Genomic DNA, 25,746 nt, shown 5'->3' on the forward strand with positions numbered 1-25,746 from the left:
CCTCGCTCCGCGGCCCCCCCCCCGCCCCCTGCGGGCCCGGCGGCGCCTGCGCAGTGGCGGCGGGGCGGCGGGGCGGCCCCGGCTGTTGTTATTGTGGGGCTGGTCTGCGCCGCGCGAAGATGGCGGCCGGGCAGGGGGGCGGTGGCGGCGGCAACGGCAACGGAGCGGGGGGGCTGGCGATCCCCGCTCACCTCACTCTCTCCTTCTCGGCCGGGCCGCACTGGGGCGCGGCGACTCTGCCGCAGCCGCACACGGTGCGCAGCCTGGACCGGGCCCTGGAGGAGGCGGGCAGCTCGGGCATCCTCTGCCTCAGCGGGAGGAAGCTGCGCGACTTCCCCGGCAGCGGCTACGACCTCAGCGACACCACGCAAGCAGGTGGGGGGGGCTCCGGCTGTGAGGGGTGACGGGGCCTCCGGCCGAGGGGGCCCGGCTGCGGGGGCAGTGCGGGGCGGGCGGGGGCCCGCTGTGGTGGTGGTTGGGGGCGAGCAGGGGGAAGGGGGGGCTGTGGTGGCGATGGGGGGTGCGGGGGCCCTGCTGCGGTGGCCGTGGAGGGGATGCAGCGAAGGGGTCTCCTGTGGGGACAGAGGAGGGCTGCGGGGGCCGGGGGCTGTGGTGGCGGCCGGGGGGGGTGGCATGGGAGCGGCCTGCTCTGGTGGCATTGGCGGGCCCGGGGGGGCAATGGAGAGGGTGCAGCGAGGGGATCCGCTGTGATTGGGGGGGGGCACATGCTGTAGTGGCAATGGGGAACGATGGGGGGCTGCTGTGGTGGCAGCGGGGAGAAGCACTAAGGAGCCCCCGCTGTGGCGGCAGTGGGGGTCTTGGAGTGGGGGGGGGCGGGCTGCCGTGGTGGCAGCGGGGAGGAGTGGAGGCCCTCGCTGCGTGAGGGCAGTGGGGGATAGTAGGGAGGCTCCACGTTTGGGGGGGGCCGGGACAATGAGGGGGCTGCCTCTGCTTTCAGTGGGACGGGGGGGCTGGAGGATCGGGGGGGCCCCCGCCTGCACTGGGGGGTCGCTTCTGCTGCGTGTGCTTACGGGGGGAGCGTTCCCGCTCTGTGGGTGTGCGGGGGCGGGCTGTGCACCGGGGGGGGACACCTTGTCTCTACCGTGTGCGTGCAACGGCGGGGTGCCCCTGCGGAGGTGGGGTGCAAGGGGCGAGGGTACCCCGGCAGCACGCGCCTGCGCGGAGCGCTGCCGCTGTGTGTGTGCAAAGGCAGGGCTCTGCGGGGAGAGGGGCTCCCGCTGAACCCCCTCCGTGCGTGGATGTGCGCGCACGCAGCGGGGTGGTGTGCCGAGCGCGTGTGTGCAGCGGGAGGGTTATTGTGCTCCCTCCGTGTGCGTGTGTGTGTGTGTCTGGGAGGGGAGGGGCGCCGGCGCCCTCCGTGTGCCCGCGCCTGTGCTGCGGGGGGAGCGGGGTTGCCGTGCGGGGAGGAGAGAGGTTCCCCTCTATGTGTGCTTGTGCAGCGAGGGAAAGATGGTGCTTTCTGTGCTTGTGCAAGGGGGGGGGGGGGGGCATTCACAGGGAATCAGGCGTTGTGTTCTGTGTGTCTGTCTATACGTGTCATAAGGATGAGGACTTGCAATTCGAGTGCATGCACACGGTGCCTGGAAGAGGGTGTGCAAGATGAGGGGAGCAATTTAGTTCGCGCTCTGGGGAATAAGAGCTCCATGCTGTGGTTGGTTTGTACCTTCAAGGGTGTCAGATCCCTTGCAGTGAAGCTTTATTACCTGGGGTATTCCAGTAGGTCCTTCTACCCAGCTCAGCAGTGCGGGTGAGAGGGATGTGTGCGCGTCTAGCAGAGTGCATGTCAGACCTTAATGCATTCACCGTGTTGGTAAATGCTTAGATATCATGAGTGTGAGTCTGGATTTACCCAGGCTTTTAGATGAAGTAAACTTGGAGAAATTTTTCTGTACAGTTCCCAGAAAACAAAACTACATTTTCCACGGGGGTTCTGTTATATTTTGGCTCATCTCTGATGTACTTCTGGATTTATTTACTGCTGGAGCAGCTGCTGAAAATGGATCATTTTGAGTAATGTGAACGAAATTTTAATGTGAGGTCTAGCATCTTTTGTTCACAAGTAGTAGTGGCTTTCCAAAATGTTGTTTGGGTGAATTAATTCCATGGGGTTTTGCCTTGTTTTGTTTTGGGGCTTTTCTTTCCCCATGGGTTATGAATAGCTAGCTTATTGTTTTGAATATGAGACTGCCCATTGTGGTACCTTATCCATCTCTGACAATCCTGTACTCCTGGTCTATCAAATAATCGTTCTGTTGCTCTTTGTTGTGGGCTGCATTTGTGCAGAGGGTTAAGTAATGATGTACTCATTCTTCTGTGATATATTAGGTTATGTAGGGTATAGAATTTGTGAAGGACTGATTTTAAAATCCAATTTCTGTATCCAGTACCAAGCCTGCTAATGATTTGTGGGTTATTAGCTTTTTTTTTCCCCTGACATGTGTGATGCATCCCTATGTGCAATGCAGAATAGGGATAGGTAGAAGTGTGCTATTTATTTCATAATGGAAGCACAAGATTAAAATAAAAACACGTTCCATGAAATAATAGCTCTTTTTCCTTCTAGTAGCATAAAACTGTATTCAGTAACATAGTAGGTCACTTCTGTGTATAAATATTCAATAACTAAAGCACTAAAAATGAAGCATTGTATCTAGGCAATCTATTATTAAAAAGACTTTTTCTGTTTCCTGAAGCAGGTGCATCAAGGATCCATATTTTGTGTTTGTTTCCATTGCATTTTGGGTTCAATCTTTTTGTTGTTTTATTTTGAATCTCAACACATTTGAGTAAAAGCTGTCTGCAGTGATCTTGTCTTTATCTTTTAAGATGTAGTAGAGCCCAGTCACTACCATCAGGATTGAATTTTCATCATGAAAGATTGTGTGAAAATGTTTAAGGGCAGTGTCTGACAAAAATAGCCATATTGCTTCCTGCTCTAAAAAAACTTGCTTAAACAGTTGATGTGGGTCTATGCAAGTACTGTCTTGTAACAAACCTGATTTAATGTAGCACTGATTTACAAATTAATCCTGTGAAATACAAATTTTAGATGTCTTTCAAAATACGCTTGTAAACAAAAGATTTGTAGTCTTTATTTTGGCTTAATCTGTAGAATTTTTGTGATAAGTAGGTAAATGGTATTCTGCTGGTGAATCACGGATATCCTTTAGAGAGTATCAGTATGGCATAGAGCTTGATGGAGGATCAGCAGCTGCCTCAGAGGCTATGGTCATTTACTGACTGGCATTTTTTGTAGCAGTTATCACTGTTTCACGTTACAGTATACCCATGAATTAGGTTATAGATTTAGGCTGAGGCATGGGAGATGGGGGAGTTGGGTCAAAAAGCTTTGCTGTGTTTCACTTTCTGTTCTAAGTCAGTGAGTCTCTGAAATTCAGTTCTGTCAGACTTGAAACAAACATTTAAAAAACCAGCCTCTAACAAATCTGGATGTAAATGATTTCTTTTCCATATCACAAACCCTTATGCAGTAGGATCTACAGTGTCACTGTAAGTCCAGAATATTCTGCCTTAACATCAATAAAATCAGCAACATAATATTATTTCTAGGATTGAAGTAAAACCACTACGGTTCTCGGTAAGGTTCAGATATGTATACATTAAAGCACAACTGCTGTCGATTTATCAAAAATACACTGGGATTTTTTGTTTAAGGTCTGGGCATATTTTACATCTAACTTATGTAATGGCTTGCCAGTACATAATTTGCAAATACTGTAGCATGTTTTGGGCATCTTAAATTATATGACAAAAATTGTTGCCGAGCTAAAAGCGTAATGATGGTATCTGGCTGTTTAGCTCTGACCTTGTTTGTCATATCTTTCTTTTTTTTTTTTTTAACCGTGAATTGTCATTGCAGCTCTTTGGCCAAAAAAACCTTATTTTATTATTTCCCTGAATTTGTCTTCTGGCTGTTCAACAGATCTTGTGCTGCTTTTAAATGAACTTCTGGAAAAAAAAATTGTAGGTCATGAGATATCAAGAGGTGCATCAAGAGGTATATTGAATATTCCAATCATTTTATTAATGTGTGTAATTTTGCTTCTCACCGCGTGAGCAACATTAGGCCCCCTGGCAGTTAAGTAATTGAGTATATCACATCAAATGTAATCACTGTCTGCTTAGCTGAAGAGTTGTATGTTTTCTGTTTTGTTTTTTTTAAAGATAGGTTCCTGTGCTGTATTGCCATGCTGAACTAAATCAATCTATGCCTTTAGCAATTTCCCATCTTTTTTGTGAATGCTTCTTAAAACATGAATTTAGTAAATATGAAAGGTACTATAGACTGACATCTCAAGAAACAATTTATTTGCTCTGGATAAATATAGTGGTGCCATCACGCTTACTTGTTTATGACTTCATCACAACAAACTTGATTCCCAACTTTTAATTCTGAGGGAACCTCCAAGCAATTGTAAGTAGGTGAATGATTGCCTGTAAATATATTGGCTTTGAAATTTCTCCTTTCTCACCACCTGCTACCTTCTTATATAGCTGAGAAGTAACACCAGTGTATTCCCAATGTGACTTCAGGATGAGCCCTCCTGTCATGGCCAGTAGCAATCTTGGCACCACAGGCAGAGTTCCCACATTGTGATTCCTGCATGTGTTGTCTGAGGGGACGGGAGGAGACATGCTTTGTTGATTTTTTTTTTTTTTTTTTTTTTACATCATATTTCTGGCCCTTTTAAGGTATTTAGTCATTCATGTGATCACAGATTAAACCCAACAAAACCTACAGCTTAATATTGAGTGTGAATTGCATGAGAATGTTAATTTATAATACTCTTCTTCTGCCTTTATAATATAGACATCTAAACAAATTATATTTTCATGTCTGAATAAGGTTGTTTTTGTTAGTGGTACTGACGTTGATTAAAGTGCTGGCGGATAGCTGAATAGCAACACCAAATCCAATTTTCAGCTTAAGAAAATAACATTCATAGATGATATATATCCTAAATCTAGATTACATTCTAGAAATCAAACGTTGAAAAACATGTGGTTCTTAAGTAACAGCTTCCTCAGATTTGAACAAAAAGAGAAACTCAGAAACTCAGATTATACGGGTTTTGGGGGGGGAGTAGTGTTTATGCTCAGAAATGCATCAGATGCAAAATCTGGAAGTGACACAGTTTATAAGCAAGTAATTGTGGAATTTCCTACAGTGGTTTCTTAGCATATCCAGTGTTTGGGCTAAGGGAAAATGAGTTGTGTATGTTGTCTGAGGCCTTCTTGCTGAAGGCCAGTAATAAGGGTACTTGTTAAGGATACTTGGTATTATAGACAAATTGGGAAAAGTCTCAGTTCAGTGAGTTGAAGTTAAAACAGCTGATTATGAGTTTACCTGCATGAAAGGATTGTATTATGAAGAATATTACTAATATCTTAATCTAATCTTAAAAAAAAAAAAATATCCATGTTACAGCCTTATCTGAAATACTGATCTACAAGAAATGTGCGATGTGTTTGACTTTTTGTATTCTCCATCCGTCAAAACTAAAGTTGCCATCATGTTGACTATTTTTGTGCTTTGGAATATCAAAAAGATTTAACCTCAGAGATATTTCTGCTTTTGATTGATCTAAAGAACTTTGTGATACATATTTCTGCTTTGTTACTTATTACTTGAGGAGGGGGAAAATGTATTTAGATCATGAATTGTGTTGCAACACCTTGTGCGATAAGAAAAATGGACTAGCCTTTGCTTTTTCAGATTTTTTTGTTTGTGAAAAGTATCTTCTCATTTGACTTGTGAAGCTTTGTTGGAGCTGATTCAAAAGTATATATTCGTTTTACTGGCAAGGCTGGCATTTAATGCCGAAACATGTCCTTAGCAAAAAGGTAACTGAGTCAGGACTGAAGGCTAGAATTCCACAGAAAATGCAAAGATACTTGCTAGATCTTTTTTGTGGTAGAAGTTCTACATGACAGTGTGGAGAGACTTCTGAATTCTCTCCTTTTCTGTGGCTGTCCAACAGTCCGATTTTCATCGTTCTTCCAACTAACCTGGGATTGTTTGCAGCTTGCTAGGAGAATCTACTACCAGGTCTGACAGATCTAGAGAAGGTATAGCATGTTAGGCGAGGGGGGGGGGGGGGGAGTCTTATTCCCTGTTATGGAACCAAAATATTTTTTGCTTGATAGACATGATTGTCACTAATGTGTTCCCAAATGTCAATGTACGATTTCTCAAAAAAGGTTTTTGTAGTTATAAGGCTTGAAGGAACCCTTCATCTCAGGCCTGTTTGTAGGCTGCTGACCAGCAGATGTAACTGCACAATGAGCAAATCCCTGACCATCTGTGTGTTAAAACAAACATCTACTTCAATTTGTCACTTTACCACTGTTTCAATAGGTGGAACCAGTATGTAGTGGACAAGAATTTGATATATTAAAGACTCACCTAGAACTAAAAAGTTTATGGAAGTGTTCACTTCAAATCATTACATGCAGTAATGAGTGATATTACATCCTTATTTTTAAGCTAATAGAAGTGGGTACAGCCATTCTTAAATGCTGCCATGAGGTCTGGCATGAGCAGGACAGAGTCAGCGGGAGGCACCAGCAAATAAGAACAGATGCTGAAGTTGCTACAGCAGCGGCCTTCGTGTCTCAAGAGAGCATGCTGTAGTTGTTGCTAGACCCTGTTCACTCTGTGCTCATGGACTGTTAGTTTACCCATTTTCTTCAGTTTTTTTCTGCTTCATTCTTACTTCACTTGCCTTGTTTTCCAGTGTTCTTTGTCTTCCAGCAGTCTAGCTTACTTTAAAAATGTTTCTGCTTAGTTTATCCAGCGTCAAGTAATTTTATCCATGCAAAAGATAAGTCATATAGTAAACACTGGTTACAGTTGATTGGTTGTAGCCTTTTGTCTCTGCCTCATGTCTATTTAGATTGTAAGCTCTTCAGGGCAAAGGCCTTGGATGTATACAACTGAGCATAGAGATGCTGACATAAGAAGCTTTTCTTGGGAGTTTTGTGTGCATTTTAGGTAACCCTTAACAAACCCTGACTTTGCTTCGTTTATGAATGATGATTACTTTCCCTTATATTACTTTTCTGTGAAAGAGTTAAAATAACTTGAAATTGAAACTTGGAATTTAAAAATTTCAAAACCAAAAAAGAAATTGGCATAATTAAACCAATAAGTAATGGCCAATTTAAGTGGGAAGAACGCTCCCTGTGCTATAATATACAAGCTTAAGTCTTGCTGACTTGTCAGGAAAACATGTTTCACTCTTTCTGGTAGTAAGCTGTTTTAAGAATTATAGTCTAGACTAAATACTAAAGTGCCATGTTGTTTACAGAAACAAATAAGATTCCTGTGGGATTTGCTGCTTACCATTTCAAACTACAAAAGATTTGTGGTAAGAAGATGCCTTCAGAAGTGGAGAAGAAGATAATCCTTGACTGTAGTAATGTCCTTTTGACTGTGTAGCCAACCGATGTGCCAATATGCCCCTTCATATGCCAATTTGAGGAGTAAATGATGTGCTCTTTATTTTTTGTTTTAATCATGCTATGCTAAAATAACTGAACACATATATTCAAGAGTTGGAGCAGTGTGCTGTCTTGTGTTGGAAATACCCAGATCCTCCTTCTGTGGTAACATGGTGAGGAATTCCCTGAATTCATCTGTTGGTTTCATCCCTGTATTGCTGTGCAGTGGGTCAGCACCGGCATGCCCCAGAGTCGTTCCAACCTTTAGATCAGAGCTTCTGGGTTTAGTTTTTTATGAGTGCAAATTTCAGGAAAAACCTCATGTACCTGAACCAACATGTGGCAAGTGGAGACGACTTACATGAAAAACAAGAATTTCTTGAACCGACCTGGCAATTTAGACATGTTCAGTGTAGATGTGTCCAGTGTAGACTAGGAGACTAGGTTCAATGAGGATGGGCCGGAATAGTGGGTTCCTCAAGGCTACCTTGATTTCAGAGCCAGTGTGCTGGATCTGAATCCTTCCTCCCTGAAGTCTGTGAGAGACACCTGTTGGTCTGTTCCAGTTGAAGAAACATGTGCTTCCCATGGAAGAGCTGTGGTTTGATCTGACGGGATGCTTTTTTTTGTTTGTCCCTAAAGTAATAAGAATTTTTTTTTTTTTTTTAAAAAAGGATTTTTTTCTGTAGTAGTGCTGTTTAGTTTGAAAAGCCAAGAACTTAGAATATGTAAAATACAGTTTCTGGATGCCTGTGCAAGCTTTCCTCTGTGCTTGATGAGAAACTTACTTACGTGGTTGTGCACACTTTCTTCGTTTGTCACTTTAACTGCACAGACTGCGTATGTAACTAAAATTAGTGACATGGATAACCATGAAGCAGGTATTTCCTAGCTCTTCAGTTGTTGGATTTAGAACCCAAACACCACTTTGTAATACCTCTTTGTAATATCTCTTTCACAAAAATAGAAGCTATTCTGTGCTCTGTCAAACATCCAGTAAAAAAAAAGTAAAAGCTGCTTGTAGCCACCTACAGTCTTGGGAGTGTTTTTCATTTTTTTAAACAGCTCGAAGAAGAAACACAAGCAGAGGAGTATGAAACTGAGAAGCAATGTGAAAAGATGGTTAGCTTCTCTCTAATATGGAGTAGGCCTGTGCTGAAATATTTGATGGTGTATTGCTGTGAGAAACGTGGTCACTCACATTAGCACAGTCCAGTACCCCATCTTTCACTTTAGTAGCATATAAGGAGACATTGCCTGTGTTAGAAGACTGAATAAATGATTGAACGTGCACTGGAAGCTGTTAAGCTGGCAAAAGTAATTAATTTTCCTGGAAGGTGGTTTCATCTCTCTCTAGCTATTAAACAGTGGTCATGTTGGTGGCAAAGAAACACCTGCTTTATACTTTTCCTGAACTTGCTCAGAAGTCCCAGGTTTCTTATCCATGAGTGTTTCAATTTTGTGACTGCATAAAAACTGCAACTGTGTATCAGTGCTCTTTCTCCTTTCAGTTTCAGAAACTTCTCCCTATTGTTTCCCTTACTGTCAAATTACTGTCACATCACTTGCAAAGGGTTCTTTTTATCTTTGCCACTGTCTCCTGCTATATTTGCTGGCCTTGTAGGTGCTTGGGAAGGGGTGCTGGTCCTTATTTATCTGCAGTGTCTCTGATCATGGTTATATGTAGAATTATATACTATGTCATCAGATAAAAATCATAGAAATTATATATATATACACACTATATATTAGAAAAATATTTTTCTAGTATATAAATTGGACATAACTGTATTGATACAAGAGGTGTATCTAGCTCAGGATGCTCTGTTAAAAACTGTTACCAATTGCTTTAACCTGTTACTTGATAACTTCCTTTGCAGCCCCATATTGTTGCTGAAAATAATGAAAATAGATTCTGTCCTCAGTTTTCTATTGCAGGCTGATGAAACCTGTTCTGTACAATCTCCTTTTAAGGTGAAAAATCCTCATGTGTGTGCACATGCTCTTTGTATATGTTGCACGGTATCTTTTTTGAGATAGGCCAGGAACTGTATGCAGTATCAAGATATGGGTATGCAATGAAATAACTCTCTATTCTCTGTTCCTAGCACTGTTTTGTGCCTTTGACTTGAGTTGCCATTATCAAAAAATCAAGAATTGAGTAATATGGCTGGATGAATCTCAGTTTTGAAACGTCAGCCTATTTGCTTATAAGTTACTAATTAAATACAATACATTAAAGCTAGAGAAGTATGTGAAAGTGAAATCATCACAAAATTGTGCCTAAGATAAATAGGAAGCAAAACTGGAAACACAGAAGTAGAACTAGCTGCACATGTAACATGGCTGAAAATGCAAAGTGTGTGTAAGACTTCTGCTTCAGTTTTTTTTTTTAGTCATAAGCTACTGCAATATTAATTGTCAAGTGAAGATGAAGTTCTGGTAACATCACTGAAGTTTATTTAAATGTGAAAATTCTAACCGTACAGTTTCTAAAGTAAGCCCTTCTGAGCAGGGGCACCAAAAAGCTTGTTTCTTAGAAGGATCTTTTGCTTCTGTAGAAATGTGAAGTGACTTGCTCTTTCTGCACATTGACTCCATGCTTAGATTAAAAAGTTTATGCTCTTCTAAAAGTTTCATTGGTTTGAGGGAGCTGTTCTAGCTATAGGTTTTACAGTTAATATTCCAGGTGATTTGGAATTAAATTTCAACTATGACAATGTTGTAATTTAAAAAAAAAAATATTTGGAGGATGATCTTTTACATGTCATTAAATACATTATGTATGAAATCTTATTTTTTACAAGTGCCTAATATTTTTTCAAAGTAAAACATCAGTGTTAAATGCTCAGGCGTAACTTTGTAACAAGTTGTGTCTGTGTCTTCTGTTAAAAAAGTTACTTCCCATTTGTGGGAAACCTGTGCTGCAGAGTGTGAATCCTGCTGTTTGTGATTCCATAATAAATGCTTATGGGGCTTATGAACCACTTCTGAGTTTTTTGTCTAATCTATGACATTTTGATATTTCAATTAAAATATATAGCAACCACAAGGATTAGATGAAGACAGACTACTATTTTACTTAGAGTATACACAACAGATAAAAATCAGTGTAAGTGTTACTACATAAACTTTTACCAATAGACTTTAAATGTATTTAACTTTCCTTGTGACAAGGAATGTACATTGGTCAGTTTAGTTTCCTGAGAGGTATAGGTGTCTGACAGGTATAGCAGAGTTTCCTTATTGTGCATAAGAGCTGATGAGTGCTCAGTTTGTTCTGTGTAGTCATCCACCGTAGCTTTTGTTGTTGGAGATCAAACATATATTTGATGTGAAATCGATAGTTACATGCAAAAATTATTTTGCTGTAATTCTTGAACAGTCTTTGCCAGTAAATTCTAAAGATTTTTTTGTCTGTTTTGCAGCTGAAGTGATTGCTATTTATATCAGTATGCACAATCATTCTACATCTGGACTTATTTTAATTGTTCAATGCATAATTTTGCAACCTAAGTAAATATTAAGAATTCTGATGTTACTTATTTAGTTAGCCAGGCTTCTTTTTTCCTTTTTCAAAGGAAAATTTAAAAACATTTCTATGTTTAACAACACTAGTCATGCATTAACATTAAGATTTGAACTCTGAACCTGCAAGTAGGATGTGTAGAGTTTGAGGGGAATGCTGGAGATGCTAGAGGACATCCCCTTTGACGTAAGCTTGGCAAGCTTAAGAATTCCTTTCTCCTGAGGTTCCTGAAAATCAGGATGAATCAGTAATTTCACAAACCTGCTTCTGTTTCAATTGTAATGGAAAGCACTAGGTAGCCTGTACAAAAGACTTGTGATGAGAATCTATGAGGAAAAAAAAATATCGAATAGTCTTCCTTCCTTGCACCAAATCTAGCTTTCAATTTTCTGGCTTAGTCTCTTGGTTTATTCCCCCCCCACCCCTCCCATGCCAGATAACAGCATAGGAGCAAGGTGCTTAAAACACACTGTAGTGTGGGTGCAAGGTACACAGTGGCTTTTTTTTTAGGTGAATGTAACTTGTTTGGGGAGGATTTTTGTGTGGTTCTCCCCCCTATAACTCTGTATTTGAAAGCTCCAAATGAAGATTTGTGTTTCATTAATACTGCCATCAAATTCATGGCTGGCAGAATTAAGACCCTTTATAGGAAGCAGATATGTATTTAGGCACACTTGGCTTTTTTCGGTGCATCTTTAGTTTTCCTCTTTACCATCAGAAGGAATTGGTAACTGAAATACCCAAACAGTGCTAAGATGATTATACTCCTGTAATACAACAAATTACGATTTTATATCCTATAATTACATAGGTTGAAAGATATCTTCATGGGTCATCTAGGACAATCTGCTGCTCAGAAGAGGTCCAGTTAGAGCAAGTTGCTCGGGGCCTTGTCGAGTTGAGTTTTGAGCATCTCCAGCGATATTTCTGTCTCTCTCTGAAATGTGTTTTCTGGATTCTCCTAGAGGCCTCAGTTAATTTCATTTTTCTGACTGAAGAAAGTATTGTTACATAAACAATGAAATTGGTTTGTTCCTGCTAAGTGCCATTTCTGTGGTTAGTAATGAAAGCCAGAGCTCTTATTTCCTTTCTTAGTTTCTTAACAAACTGGGCAAGGAACCTCAAGCTTTAGTAGACTTTGAAACATACCGTTTTCTTAATTTTTCTTTTTTTTTTTTTTAAATACATAATTTGTCACTTTAATGTTGGGTTTACAGACTTCAGCTTCAGATCAGTAAATTCAAATAGTACCTTTGAATACCTGCTGACTCATGAATCTATTTTCCCTGGTCTTAGAATGATCATGGCATTTGTATAGTACCTACGTGACACTTTTGAAGATTAAAGCAAGACAGAAAACAAGAATATTCTTAGTGATTACACTGAAGACCAATCATATTCTTAGATTACGTAGATATTCGCTGAATATTCACTGAAATATCACAACAGAAACTGGCGGCTTCAGTTTGCTAATAACTACTATATACTATTTCCATGGGTTTTGGTACTTTTTTACTTCTCAAAGCAGGATTGCTAAAACAAGGATGACAATGTAATACAAGTGGGTTTATTTTCTAAACTGTTTTGTTCAAACACTTGTAAGTTGTTAGCAGGTCTTCAAGGTCTTTGGAAGCTTGATACTGACAGAGTAGTAAAATGAAGGATGACGTTTTCAGATGTGGATAATTCAAGTTTAGTGTTAGCTCATCAGTGTTTCTTTTTAATAAAATTTCTGAGCGTCTATATTTAATTATTCCCAGTAAAGAAGATGTCAATACTAATGGTAATGCAAAAATACAGTTTTTGTAGCATTACAAACATACATGCTTGGAACATTCTCCTGAGGACTAAACTAGCATTTTTTCATGGTATGTCTATGCAGACTATGCTAGTATAACATAAAATAGGTTGGCAGCTAATGAACTTATGCAACTGCTGAGGAACTATTTGTTGAGCCACAATCACGAACAACTGAGAGATTTGGAGGGTCTTTTTCTACTTAGCTTTGAGTTTCTGTGACTCTAATTCTGCAGCCCTGTGTGTTGTTCATCTGCAGTAGGGGAGAGTTTCCCTCCGCTACATGTATTAAAGCTGTATAATAACATTGCAGAGCTCTGGAAGCTGACCCCAGCATGCCAGGAGTCCGGTGTGGGCATAGTGTAGATGAGGTGTTGGACTGCTTTGGCTGACCTGTTCTTAGTTTTGGATTAATGCTTTTCTTTCTGTGCTATGCTGGAATCTCCATTCCTGGTAGAAGGTGGGCAACTCATGCTCATAGGAGCTTAAGGTGTTAGACTTTTATAGTCTGACTTAGGTTTTTGTTTGCTTGTTTTTGTGTTTGTTTTTTTTTCTGAGACAAATTTCACTATATTTCATGCATGCATGTTTGCTTTATGGTTAATCTTAAATGCTTGGCAGCTTGGATTTAACTTTCCTTCCTCCTCCTTAGGGAGGTAGGGAAATGCATACATTTACTGGCTGATGCCTTAAGTTATTTTGATATTTCAGCATCTGGAATATCTTTGTGCTACAGAACTTAATTTCTTAAATTTTATATTCTGTCTCCTGTTCCTTGAATGCTGTGGTACAAATAATGCCCATCACTTACCATGGTCGATTGTGAAGTTAAGGGGTTTGAAGTCTAATGTCTTGTGGGAGAGGGTGGCACGTTAGTAAAGCCTTAGTCTTGTCTGCATTGCTGATATCAGTCTTCGAACTCCATCAGATAAAATGCAAATCTGATAATTTTCTCTTTATACGACCCTGCTCAAGGAGGGAGACTTGGCTTTCTGTTTGAGATGGGAGAAAAAGAAAGATGGGATATTTGTGTAACAGAAGATTAGTTGGTAGGACATGTGGTCATAAGGTGGTTTCGGAGGGTTACACTAAGTAAGAACATTTGCCTGCCTGTATTTCTTCAGTATCATCAGCCTGTCAAGTGAATTAATAATCACTGTGTGAATATAATTAAACTGAGGGGGTTTTTAATGCTATTATTGTTCAATATAAGTTTTAACCATCACAGGATTTGAATTATAAGGTGACTGAGTGTTTTGTGGACCTGGAAACCTTCTGCCTCCTGGAATCACCATATGCAGGTGTTTCTGCAGTGTTTGAGACTTTTTTTTTACTTCTCCAGAATCATCTTGCATCTGACAGACTAATAAATTTTACCTATGTTCTGTGTGTTGATCTCAGATTTGTGTTTAGATCAGCTAAAAATGTGTCTTTAGGGTCAGGTCTGAACAGTTTTAATTTTATACATTGATTGACTTCTGTAGGACTAATTATATAGTTACTTTTGTGCTTAGATGTTTTTTGGCTTAGACTTGTCTAAAGCATTACTAGAAAAACTGGCTAGGAAAATTATGTATTACGGGTTAGGAGAGCAGATCTGGGTTGGGGCGGCAGGTTGTTTTCTTTTTGATCTAGTTTCTAAATAAAATTTTTGAACGCTTTGAGCAAGCAAAAACCCAACACCAATATCATGGATCAGCGTATTTTTATGAAAAATGTTATAACATCAAGATGAGGTTCAAGTGTAAATTTCCCAATTAAGCCTTGTATTTCAAATTCAACATGTAGTGCCTGCAAATTGTGAATATAAAATGATTGTACTGGATCAAATAAAAGGCCGATCTGTTCTAGCAGCATGCCTCTGATAATAAGCAGTAATGAATGCTTAGGGGAAAGTGCAAAAACAAGGCAAACATGATGTTAATACTATTTGACTACCTTACTGCATACTGCTGTAACCTGACAGCTTGAGCTTTTTGTTTCTCCTTTTGATCGTGGTTTAAATGTATACAAGATACCTTCTCACTTCTAATAGCTTCCCCTCCAAACTCTGACTGATTTCCTAAAATTCCTTTTGAACTTTCAATATATTGTCTTTAATCGTTGTCTTACAGTCAGTAAAGACTTTACTCTTTCTGTTAAAAAGAAACTAAGCTGCAACCAACTTCATGCTTTTGTAGTTCCTCTTTTAAATTTAACCATAGTAATGGTGTACTTCTCACTTTTATTGTTTCTGCAGAGATAGTGAATTGGAAATCCCTGTGATTCATGAGCAGTCATGGATAGTGTCTTCTATTTAGTCTTCACATAACACCCCCAATTTAGGGTTTTCCAGTCTAAACTGGTTAAGCAAAGAATTCCTATAATCTCACTTCTAGAGGAGTTGTAATTTTAAATCATCTGTGGTTCTGCATTTAGCACTTTCCTTGCTTCTTCAGTCTATTAACCCTTACAAAACCATTCTTATTTTAAGTGTCAGCATTGTGCTTCCATTTTGATTGAGATGAAGTCTATCTTGTTTACAGAGGAACGCTCTATTCCAGAAGTTTCCTCCTGTTTTCTTACTTATTTCTCAGTCATACATTGCATTATTTGTCTTCAAAATGTACCTAAATTGCATAAGCTTCACATCTACATTTTATTTAGCATAATAGATGAACTCATAAAATTTTTTGCTTGTTGTGAAAACATTTCTGGAGTAGAAGTCATTTTTCAGTTTGGATAAATAGCATTACTTGTTTTTAAAAAGCTGTAAGTACATGTGATATTTGAATGTTGTAGAAAACCATATACACTTGAATCTTTCTCTTTAGAAAGATCTGGGGCTATTCTAGCTCTGGGGCTACTGTTTTGCAATGAATGAATGAAAAATTGCTTGGAAGAGAAGTCATGTTATCTTCCAACTATCTGTTTACCTTTTTATTTTATTATTGACAGATAATGGGTATCATTTCCTATTTTAAGAGGACTTCTAGCTTTCATAATGGAAAAGTGGAATCTTTGCCCCACAGTGTCTTAAGGCATTGTTTTCAGGGAAGTGTTTTCAACAGTAATATATACCAGTTTCACAATATTTGTGTATTTTCTTCTAATGTGAAATTGTATGGGTTTTGTACGAGGGTACACTAAGGGATTTCAACCAGACTGTGCTGATGTGATTTTTGTCAGGCCTGGCTAGAAACCACCGCTGGTTTTGTATTGCCTGTTGAGTACTGCCGTCCTGCTCCACTCATTGTCCAGAGCAGAGAGTTGGTGCACACTATAGTTTTCTGGCCCACCTTTGGGTTTTATTTCTGCGAAAGAAACGGCAAGGCTGTTTTTTAACCTGTGTCGTTCCAAGATGTGTGGTTGGGGTATGGCTGGGTGCGCACAGAGCTGCAGAATTTTCATGGTGCTCTTGAATCTTCCAGTTTAGATATAACCTGCAGTACTGCTCTTTGGATCAGTGGCAGTAGAGTGGAATTCCGTCATTTGTATTTTGTGGACTAGATCTTTGTACCGGTCTTAAGTTATCTTTCCAGCTGCTGATAAAACAAAATCAGGAAGAGCCCTAGAGCTGATTTCTTCAGAATGGGATTGTATCAAAGACTGACTGTTCATCACGTGGTGGAGGTTGTAGAACTGTGCCTGCCAGCAATAAAACTGTGTGCATCTTTCCTGCACACAGTTATCCCACTCTGCTGAATATTAGAATAAGAGAGCCTTTGTTTAACCTGAAAAGGGTTTTGCAGTAAATTCTTTCATGTGAAAGCTGCCATTTTTCTATGATGTTTTGAAAATTGATGTGGTGGAAAACAGAAAACAAACTTCATTATTGTGAAAACTCTCTCAAGCTATGCTATATTTTTAATAAGCTTTTTAATTTTAGTTGAGATGATTAGTTTTAGTGAATCTTATTCCATTTGTCATTCCCTTCATTAAGAATGCCAATCCTGCAACATAAACCTTTCTCTTTCTGCCTCTTGCAGCTAGTATTTGCAGAACTCTGTGTCAGCAGTGGATGCCCTGATCTAAAGGAAGACCTTGTGATACTTTAGCTTGAGAATGTTTCTTAGAAATGATGCAATGATGGAGTGACAGCCAATTAGCTCACAAATTTCACATAATCTAGACTTCAGGAAGCAAAGTTGAGGCTACTTCCAAAAATAATGCCACTGGAAGATGATGTTTCATTGTACCAGTCCATTTTATCTGATGGGCATCTGCAGCACATTGTGTGGATGGCCTTCCCCACTGCTGGGCACACTGGTGACTTGCATGCAGCCTGTTGTGTACCAGTGTCACATGGTGTTCTCTGCAAAGCTATCTTCCACCCTTTTGTCCTCCAGCCCACACTAGTGTGAGGAGGTATTCTGGCACAGGTGCAAGTCTTTGCATTTGCCTTTATTAAACTGGATGGGGCATCTGCCAGTTGAGGTCACTCTGCTGGCATCCCATCCCTCCAGCATGTGAGTTGCCTCTTCATTTCCTCCAGCTTGGTGTTGTCTATGCACTTTCTGAGGGCACATTCTATCCTGTTTTCCAGGTTGTTGATGAAGATACTAAACGATATTGAGTCCAGTGTTGACCCCGAAAAATGCCGCTCATAGCTGGTTTGCCAGTTATACTTCAGGCTGTTGAGCTCTCTTCTGAGCCTGACTTTGAACCACTGTTCCAGCCGCTTTCTAGTCTGTTTTTTCAGTCTAGTGTAGGACAAACTATATGTTTGTTCCAATGATAATGTGATAGGAGCTAAGCAGAAGCACAGTTATTTCATGCAAGTGTTAAAAACTGAGAACTAAAGCCTGAAATAGCAAGGAATCTGTATTGCTGCTCTGTTAAAAGAGTTTGTTCAGCATTTCTGAGAAACCACATCCTTTTGAAATATCTTGGGTTGGGAAGCAGAATTACTTTCAAAAAAGTAGACAGTTGTTCTCAAGTAAATATCTCTTTCTTCCAAGATAGTTTCATGGGCTTTCTATGACACAGGTTTTGGTAGTTAACTGATAATTTCCAGGATTCTTGGGTCACATCTCACTTAAATTTTCTGGTCTTTTTAAAGCTTTCATATAGTCGGAGATGGTATACGTTTTTGTAGCGCACTGTTTTCTCAAATCTTCTGCATGCAGGTTTGCATAATGCAGTCATGCATTGTCAAAATAACTCTAGTTCAAGTATTATGTTTCCATTGTCAAAGATACCTCCTCTTTCTGCTCTTAGGCTAGGCTAAATTGCATCCTTATTTTTATAGCATTCGGCGTTGGTTTTTGCAACTTTATTCTTTTTAGCTAAGTTATAAATGCGCAACTGGAGAATGTCTCAGTTACTGTGCTTGCAATAAAGAATATTTTTTAGATGAGAATTTTAGTTCTTTAGCAAAATAAACATAAGGTGTAGTTTTGCTTTTTTTTTCCCAAACTTGGCCTTAGCATTGCAGATATTTAGTACCATGAAATTAGATTCTAATGTGGCTGTCAAACAGGAAGAGTAATGTTTACTGAGTTTGTACCTTGACTTACTGTTGTGCCTAGAATTGGAGGAAAAAGCCCAAAGGTTGCACAGAACAAAGTCTGATAGGAGGGGCAATCATAATTGATATTCAGCTGCATTTTAAATGTTATTAATTACATAGTCGGTAATATATTTTTGAATTCCTGTCATTTTTCTATTTTCTCTTATAATGGCATATAAAACAATAATCTTTTAGTATTTTAAGTATTTCTTTGTGTATTAATTATATGCAGTAGCATCTGGTAAAACTGAATTATTTTACACTTCTTGCAACACCCTGATTTTTAGGAGCATGACAAGAATAACAGTGGGTACTTCTATCTCCTTTTACTGAAGGGAAATTTTTGACTAAAAAAAGATTTTTTTTTTTTTTCTTTTTTCTTTTTTCCTCCCTTTTGATTCTAGATCTTTCAAAGAACAGATTTACTGAAATTCCTCCTGATGTCTGGCTGTTTGCACCACTGGAAACTTTAAATTTGTATCACAACTGCATCAAATCCATTCCAGAATCTATTAAAAACCTGCAAATGCTTACCTACCTTAACATTAGGTGAGTAATGCTTGCTATTTTTGGTCTTTATATAACTTACCTCATTGGAGAGGTGGCATTCTACTTCGTCAGGTCATTGAGTGCCCTCGTTTTTGCCCAGATAGATAAAATTATTCTGTTGTTTGTTTGCCTTATCCTTGGTGTTTTAAGGCCAGTGGCTGTTGCTTCCTTTGTGGGCAGGAATTGACTGCATTACAAAATTTCAGTCAGTAAACTATGGTAGCTGAGGATAAGGAAAGTTTACAATTTTTCTTTGTTTTTAATGTTATGAAGACAGACAGTGTTTAGAAACTACATGTGTAAACATTTGCTGCTCTCAAGAGGGTAGATTACTCTGACCAGAAGGCCCTACTCATTTTTTCACATTATTTACATCCATTGCTGTATTGCTGTTCTTAAACTTGGAAAACATATGGTTCTCTGAGAAGAACAGAAGATTAATATGAGCTCTGGAAGGAGAGGGAATCTAGAAGAACGCTCCCATAAAGAGCCAGGACCCTGTTTTCCACAATATTCCTTGTTTCTTATATTGACTACATCAAGTCCAGAACAGTCTTCTTGGCTAAGAGCTATTTAACATTTGAGATTTGGTTCCACAATTTATATTGAAAAAACTTTGTGAAGTGATCCTTGGAAAAGAAAAAAAACCAAACAAACAAACAAAAAAACAAACAAAAAAAAACCCCAAAAAAACCAAACCAACCAAACCAAAAAACCCAAACCAAAACAAAAAAAACCCCAACCAACCCCAAACCAACAAAAACCCCCAAAATAAAAAAAAACCACAAACCAAACTATGTCTCAAAATCTGCAAATATCAGTACTTATAGTGATAATTAAAGAGTAGTTTGTCCTGTGGCAATTCTAAAGAGGATTAATGATATAAAGGTGTTTTCTGAAAGAAATTTGACCTTTCTTCACAGAGCAGCAACAGCCCATTTCTCTTTTGATGGTAATTGAGGTGCTGAATGCAATTCTTTACACAGAAATAAAGTAGCATGTAGTTCTAACTGGGCATTGCATGTTATTTCAAGAGTCGATTCTTCTAATCGTCATTTGCCTTACTGTGCTTGTCTTAATTTTTGTGCTAATGTCTGAGGACTATTGTCACAGTGCATGAACATGTGGACTACAGTAGTTGAAGAACAAGCTAAAATCCTAGCCTACTAGTTTCAATATTTTGTTACAGAAGAAAACCACATGATCTCAAATTCTAATTTTGGATTCAGACAATTGAAGAAATGTATTCTGCAATTCATAGTAAAATAGGCAGCTCTTTTTAAAGAAGAAGAAAAAAAAAAAACAACAGAGGAAATTTAAGTGATGCAGAGAATGACTGTTTCATTGCCACATATTAATATTCAATTTAAAAAAGTTTACTTGCACATTATATTTTTGCTTCTCATGCTCTCTAACCAAAAAAGCCTGTCATATCTGCCTGAAATATAACATTAAAAAGAGACTTACTGCGTACTCACATCCAAAACTTATTTGTATTATTCACTTAGAATTAACAGAATAAATACATTACTTTTATAAAGATACTGAAGCTTACTTTCATTTTCTGGTGTTAAAATTGCAGTACTTTGAAGCTGAAATGTTGCAAGGAAATTTGTCTTATTTATCACTTCACAAATTCATTTTTGTTGGGTTTGCAGCCCTATAAACTGTAGTCACGGAGAAAAATAATGTAAAAACCTTTGGTTTAAATATGAAAACAGTACTCTGATACATATCAATTAAACAGTAAAACTTCTGTGTTTTTCTTAATACAGTGTGAACACAAATGTCAACACTTAAAAGGGTTTTTTTTCAAAATAGAACTTCTCGCCTCTACACAGTTCTACTTAAAGCAACAGCAATTACTCAATTTTTTTTTACTTTTATGTATGAAAGGAATTGCTTTCATACCACGTCTGAACAAGCTGGTTTTCCAATGGCTTTTGTAAATGTACAAGTACCTTATTAGAAAAATTCTATGTATTTCTGGCAGTGGCAGTCTGCAGTTGGTAGTTTTTCCAATATGAATTTAAATCAAATTGTCAGTAACAGTATATTTCTTGTGTACAAAGCAGACATGTGCATGCAGTCGGAAAGTGATATACACAAAAGAAATCAATTTTAATTAAAACTTACCTTCCAGACTAATGCTCAGCAAAGTAATAAATGGATGTTCAGGGCTTTTTGTAATGGCTCGGGAGTGACGTGACCACATGACATGAGAAGCAATGGCCTTGTATAAAGTTCTGGTTTGCTGAGAACATTAACTTTATATTGGTAGACTGTCAGATCAGGTGGCCCTTCTGAAGGTGTCAGAAAGCAGAATAAAAGCAAGCATCAAACAGTCATGATGGAGATTGTCGCTTACGTTTAAATGAAATTGTAATAGGTGGAGAATATCTTCTGGAATAGGAGAAAAGTTGTACAATGTGCATCTCGGACTCCCTGTCAGGCTTAAAAAGAAGATTATAATCTAGCCTTGCTTGTTCATTTTTCTTTCAAGTCGAAATCTTTTATCAACGTTGCCAAAATACCTGTTTGATCTTCCACTTAAAGTTCTGGTTGTCAGTAATAATAAGCTGGTCTCCATTCCAGAAGAAATTGGAAAGTTGAGAGATCTAATGGAGTTGGTAAGTACAATTGTGCACCATTTTACTAAGTAAACTTAAACTATAAGCAGTTTATTTACAGCCTAAGAAAAATATAAATTAATAATTTTTAAACTATAGAACTACAAAATGTAAATTCAGTTACTGCTTTTTCTTAGTGTTTAAGCTCAAATTATGGGTGTAATATATCGTAGAGTTTCAAAAATGGGGTAAAACACAGATCAGTATGCTGTGTTAACTAAAGTTTAAGGGGTTTATAAACAAAATTGCTCTTCAGATTATTTCATTTGAGTCCCTCACTTGTATGTTGTTAAAAATGGTGAATTCTTCTGTTTACCTTCCATAGAATAATCATAATTCTATTTATTTTTCTTATATGTTATCAGGAATCTTCTTTCTAGCTGAAGAATTCAGCTCTCTTTACCCTGTACTCTTACACAAGTTACGCCATTCAATCATTGTTTTGTTCTGTGGTGGTGGTGTGGCCTGCCCCCGCCTTCTGCTGTTCCTTTATTTTGGTAGGGGTGAACAGAACGATGTGTGATATTCACAGTTTATGTCTCTCTGCAACAGGATTTCATCCTATGGCATACTGAAGTTTTGTGCCTTGTCAGCCATTACTTTCTCTATATTTCTTAATATTCTGGACTTTTCTGATCATTACTCCTTGTTAAGCTCATGTGTTTTGGAGAACTATGCACAATTATTCACTGACCTGGCACTTGGACTAGGTCTGATTTTTTTCAGTATGTATGGAGATTGTGTTTAATATGACCTAATTTCTGAGCTATAAATCAACATTCTTTTTTAATTTACAAGTAATATGAAACATTCTGAATGTTTGTGAGGCTTTTCTAGTGTCCGCTACTCTTTGGTGAGAAATTCTTTATGCTCACTTCAATGTCATAGGATTTCAAGGTGGAATCACTGCTATTGTTTACAGGAAGTGAATGTTTTTCAGAATTGCAATTGTGGTATTTTTGGCTTATTTTTCAAAATTGTCAGACCTCGAATGCATGCCTGATGACACAGATTAAGGACATACTAGAGAGTTTCATTCCAGTACCTCTGTTATACCTGTTTAGAACATACGTAATATATATACATTAAAAAAAATGTTGACAACTAAGCCACGTGCTAAAAAGATGCTTTTAGGAAGGGAATCCCATCTTAAATTTCATGACGTGGACAGAGAAGAACTTGCAATAGATACACAACAGTTGATCCCAAGCAGCCTGTGCTTTCCGAGACGTCCAGCTACGTGCAGACATTGTGGCTGCCAAAAGTAGCTGCACAGTGCCTAAGCTGAAGCTCTGGAAGCATGTAGTGGAGAAGGAGGCTGGATTCGTCTGGTTAAGGCCTGGCTTCTGGTTACAGACTCAGCTAGCCTTTAAAATCAGCTTCCAGTTTTTCATGAGATAGATAGGTATCTATCATTGTTATGTAGTCTAGAAAACTAGTCTCTGAAGTCAATTTTATTGAATCAGAAATAAACAAGGTTAGAAATGGTCATATCAATGTGATTGTTGACTCGGTCTGGGCTACATAAATAGATGTTAAATTAGTGGCAGAAATAGCTGTAGTCTCTGTTCACTTGGTGCAGCTTTGTCACCCTCTAGTGCTTGTATCCAAAAAGTTGGTGAGTCTGCTATTGCTCTTTGTAAATTTTTAGTTGCATGGATTGGTTCAAGGTTTTTTAAGGAAGAATGATTATAAAAGGAGCAGAATGCAAACCATTTGCCAGCAGTAGCACAAGTTTTTAACTGATATGGGAACTACACCAGGAAATCCCGATTCCTAGGCTACAGTTTTAATCTTAAAACCAGTCTTTCATCATTCATTGTTTTAACTTTTTGAATTGAATTTCTGAAACATGTATCACTAAATACTGAAGAAACAGTGAGATCTGTTACGGTACTTCTTTGTGGGAAAAACAAGAAAGATAGGATTTATTTCTTTTATATTATGCTTTATAGTAGTTTTGATAGCAGTTTAATATCATTTAAGATGTTCAGTTAATTTATTAATTATGTCTTTCTTAGGATATTAGCTGCAATGAACTTCAGGTTCTTCCCCAGCAGATAGGAAAATTGCAGTCACTTAGAGAATTAAATATAAGAAGAAATAATCTCCATATGTTGCCAGATGGTAAGATACTAGTCTTCATTTCTTTAATGTAGGTAAATTAGGTAAAGTGTTAAGAAGATACCTGATTATTTTTTTTTTTTCTGTTTGTTTCCCCGAATGCAGAATTAGGAGACCTTCCCTTGGTAAAGCTGGATTTTTCTTGTAATAAAATTACAGAAATTCCAATTTGTTACAGAAAGTTACGTCATTTACAAGTTATAGTTTTGGATAACAATCCAATGCAGATACCACCAGCACAGGTTAGTATTAGAGCATTCTAGTTCAGAAATTTGCATTAGGATCTTATGAGGAAGCTGTTCTAATTTATACAAATCAAGTTTTTGGTTTTTTTTAGCTGTGTTTCTCCTAGTGGGAAGTTGTGGGTACAAACTCAGTATAGAAAGTATTTGTTGGGGTGCATTTTCAAAAGACATGCTATGTAATTAAGATTTTTTTTTATTCATTTGTTTCCAACAGATATGTTTAAAGGGTAAAGTACATATATTTAAATTCCTCAGCATTCAGGCATGCCTCAGAATAGATAAAAAACCAGATTCTTTGGATCTTCCATCATTAGGTAAACGAATCCCCTCCCAACCACTCACAGACAGGTGAGTAGTGTTTTTTTTTTTTGTTTTATTTTACTTTAGTGTTGGCTATGAAGTGATCTGTTTATTACGGATAATAGCTGTAACTTCAATACTTTAATTGTTCTTTATTTAGGACTCATAGTATTTATTTTTTAAGGTTGTGTTACTGGAAGCTTAATTGGCTCATCTGAGTTCCTATGCAAAATTTTCATTGTACTCGCTAAAGATTTGGAAATCAGAACAGAGATGTATTTTAAATTAATTTATTGGAAAACTTAGCTATTTATTTCCCAAATAGATATGTCAAAACAGTAGATGAGAAGTTCCCATAAATGTTCTGAATATAGAGTTAGTCTGTTGGATGGAAAGTCTACCTCCCACATATGTATTAGGGGAACCTAACTTAAATGTCAGTGAAATACTGTGGATTTTTTTAATAGATTAGTCGAGGTCAAAAAGTGCAGAATCCTTTGTTGGATTTCTGTACCGAGTACCTCTTGAGTAATTAAATGGGAATGCTTTTGTATTTTCTGTTGTCAGTTGGCTTGCCATTGGAAACCATATGGAACAATACTCTCTTTTTGCCTATTTTCTTAAAATGTCGCATGGAGCTTGTGTCTCTCTGTGTTCAAGGCTGAAGAAAAGATGAAAGTTATGAATAAAGCTTACACAGAACCATCTGAACTATGAGATTCAGTCCATGGCCTTGGTCTCGGGCACCTGTGCCCTAGGGAATTAGTCCACAGTGTCTGTAGATCACTTCCAAAAACTGCGGCCCACAACTGCTCCCCAAAAGCCTCCACTGAACTTAAGGCCTACAGCTAAAATGTATTGCAAAGGAACAAAGTCATGGGTATCACTGCTGTACGTCATATTTGTAGCAGTGAGAACTTGTTTAATTAAACTTTCCAGATAATCTTATGACGTAAACCAAGCTTCAGTGCACAGGTGGAAAACATGTCCTGTTGATGCTGCCAATTTTATGTCTTTGAAAGGCATGAATTTGGAGGAAATATTTCACAGATATTCAGGCAGAGTTAAATCATTATAATATGACAGTCTATTAGGGAATGTATATTTGCTACTAGTAGAAAACCATGTCTGCCAATAAAATTCAAGGACTTGCGGTTTTTTCAGAGAAAGCCTTCTTTTCTGAAAACGGTATTTTTGAATGAAATAGAACAATTGTAAAATTGCATAGATACAGAGGGAGTACCATAATTGATCATTTCCACTTTTAACTTTGCTTTGATACTTTTTTCTTGAACAACTCTTGTAGGAGATTAAGAATTTGTTCTCTGCACATGGGGCATGGTGCAAAAATTCTGTATCAGCAACTGTAGATGAGTATAGAGAACATATTTTTAAAAGGATGTTTTATTTTCTTTTAGAAAAGTGAAACTACTGTTTCTTTCATTCCTGTGTGGTTTTTTGTGTGTTGTTTTTCTTAATGTAGCATGGAGGACTTTTATCCCAATAAAAATCATGGACCAGACTCTGGCATTGGAAGTGATAATGGGGATAAAAGGTTGTCCACAACAGAAGTGAGTATTTTTCGTTGTTGATTTT

At 38.4% G+C, this 25,746-nt stretch overlaps 1 protein-coding gene across 1 annotated transcript in view; it reads left to right on the top strand.

Moving 5' to 3' along the window:
- The first annotated feature begins 74 nt into the window (after positions 1 to 74).
- The window catches only part of LRCH2 (leucine rich repeats and calponin homology domain containing 2), a 54,566-nt gene continuing 28,894 nt past the window's right edge, over positions 75 to 25,746 (top strand). Inside the window, exons 1-7 of the mRNA XM_082322924.1 lie at positions 75 to 375; positions 18,707 to 18,851; positions 21,355 to 21,481; positions 23,503 to 23,608; positions 23,711 to 23,847; positions 24,065 to 24,198; positions 25,634 to 25,721. Of these exons, the coding sequence (XP_082179050.1) occupies positions 120 to 375; positions 18,707 to 18,851; positions 21,355 to 21,481; positions 23,503 to 23,608; positions 23,711 to 23,847; positions 24,065 to 24,198; positions 25,634 to 25,721 (993 nt within the window). The 5' untranslated portion in view covers positions 75 to 119. The remainder of the gene's footprint in view (positions 376 to 18,706; positions 18,852 to 21,354; positions 21,482 to 23,502; positions 23,609 to 23,710; positions 23,848 to 24,064; positions 24,199 to 25,633; positions 25,722 to 25,746) is intronic.

This window comes from Platalea leucorodia, assembly GCF_965183815.1.
Source record: "Platalea leucorodia genome assembly, chromosome: 10".
Taxonomy (NCBI): Eukaryota; Metazoa; Chordata; class Aves; order Pelecaniformes; family Threskiornithidae; genus Platalea; species Platalea leucorodia.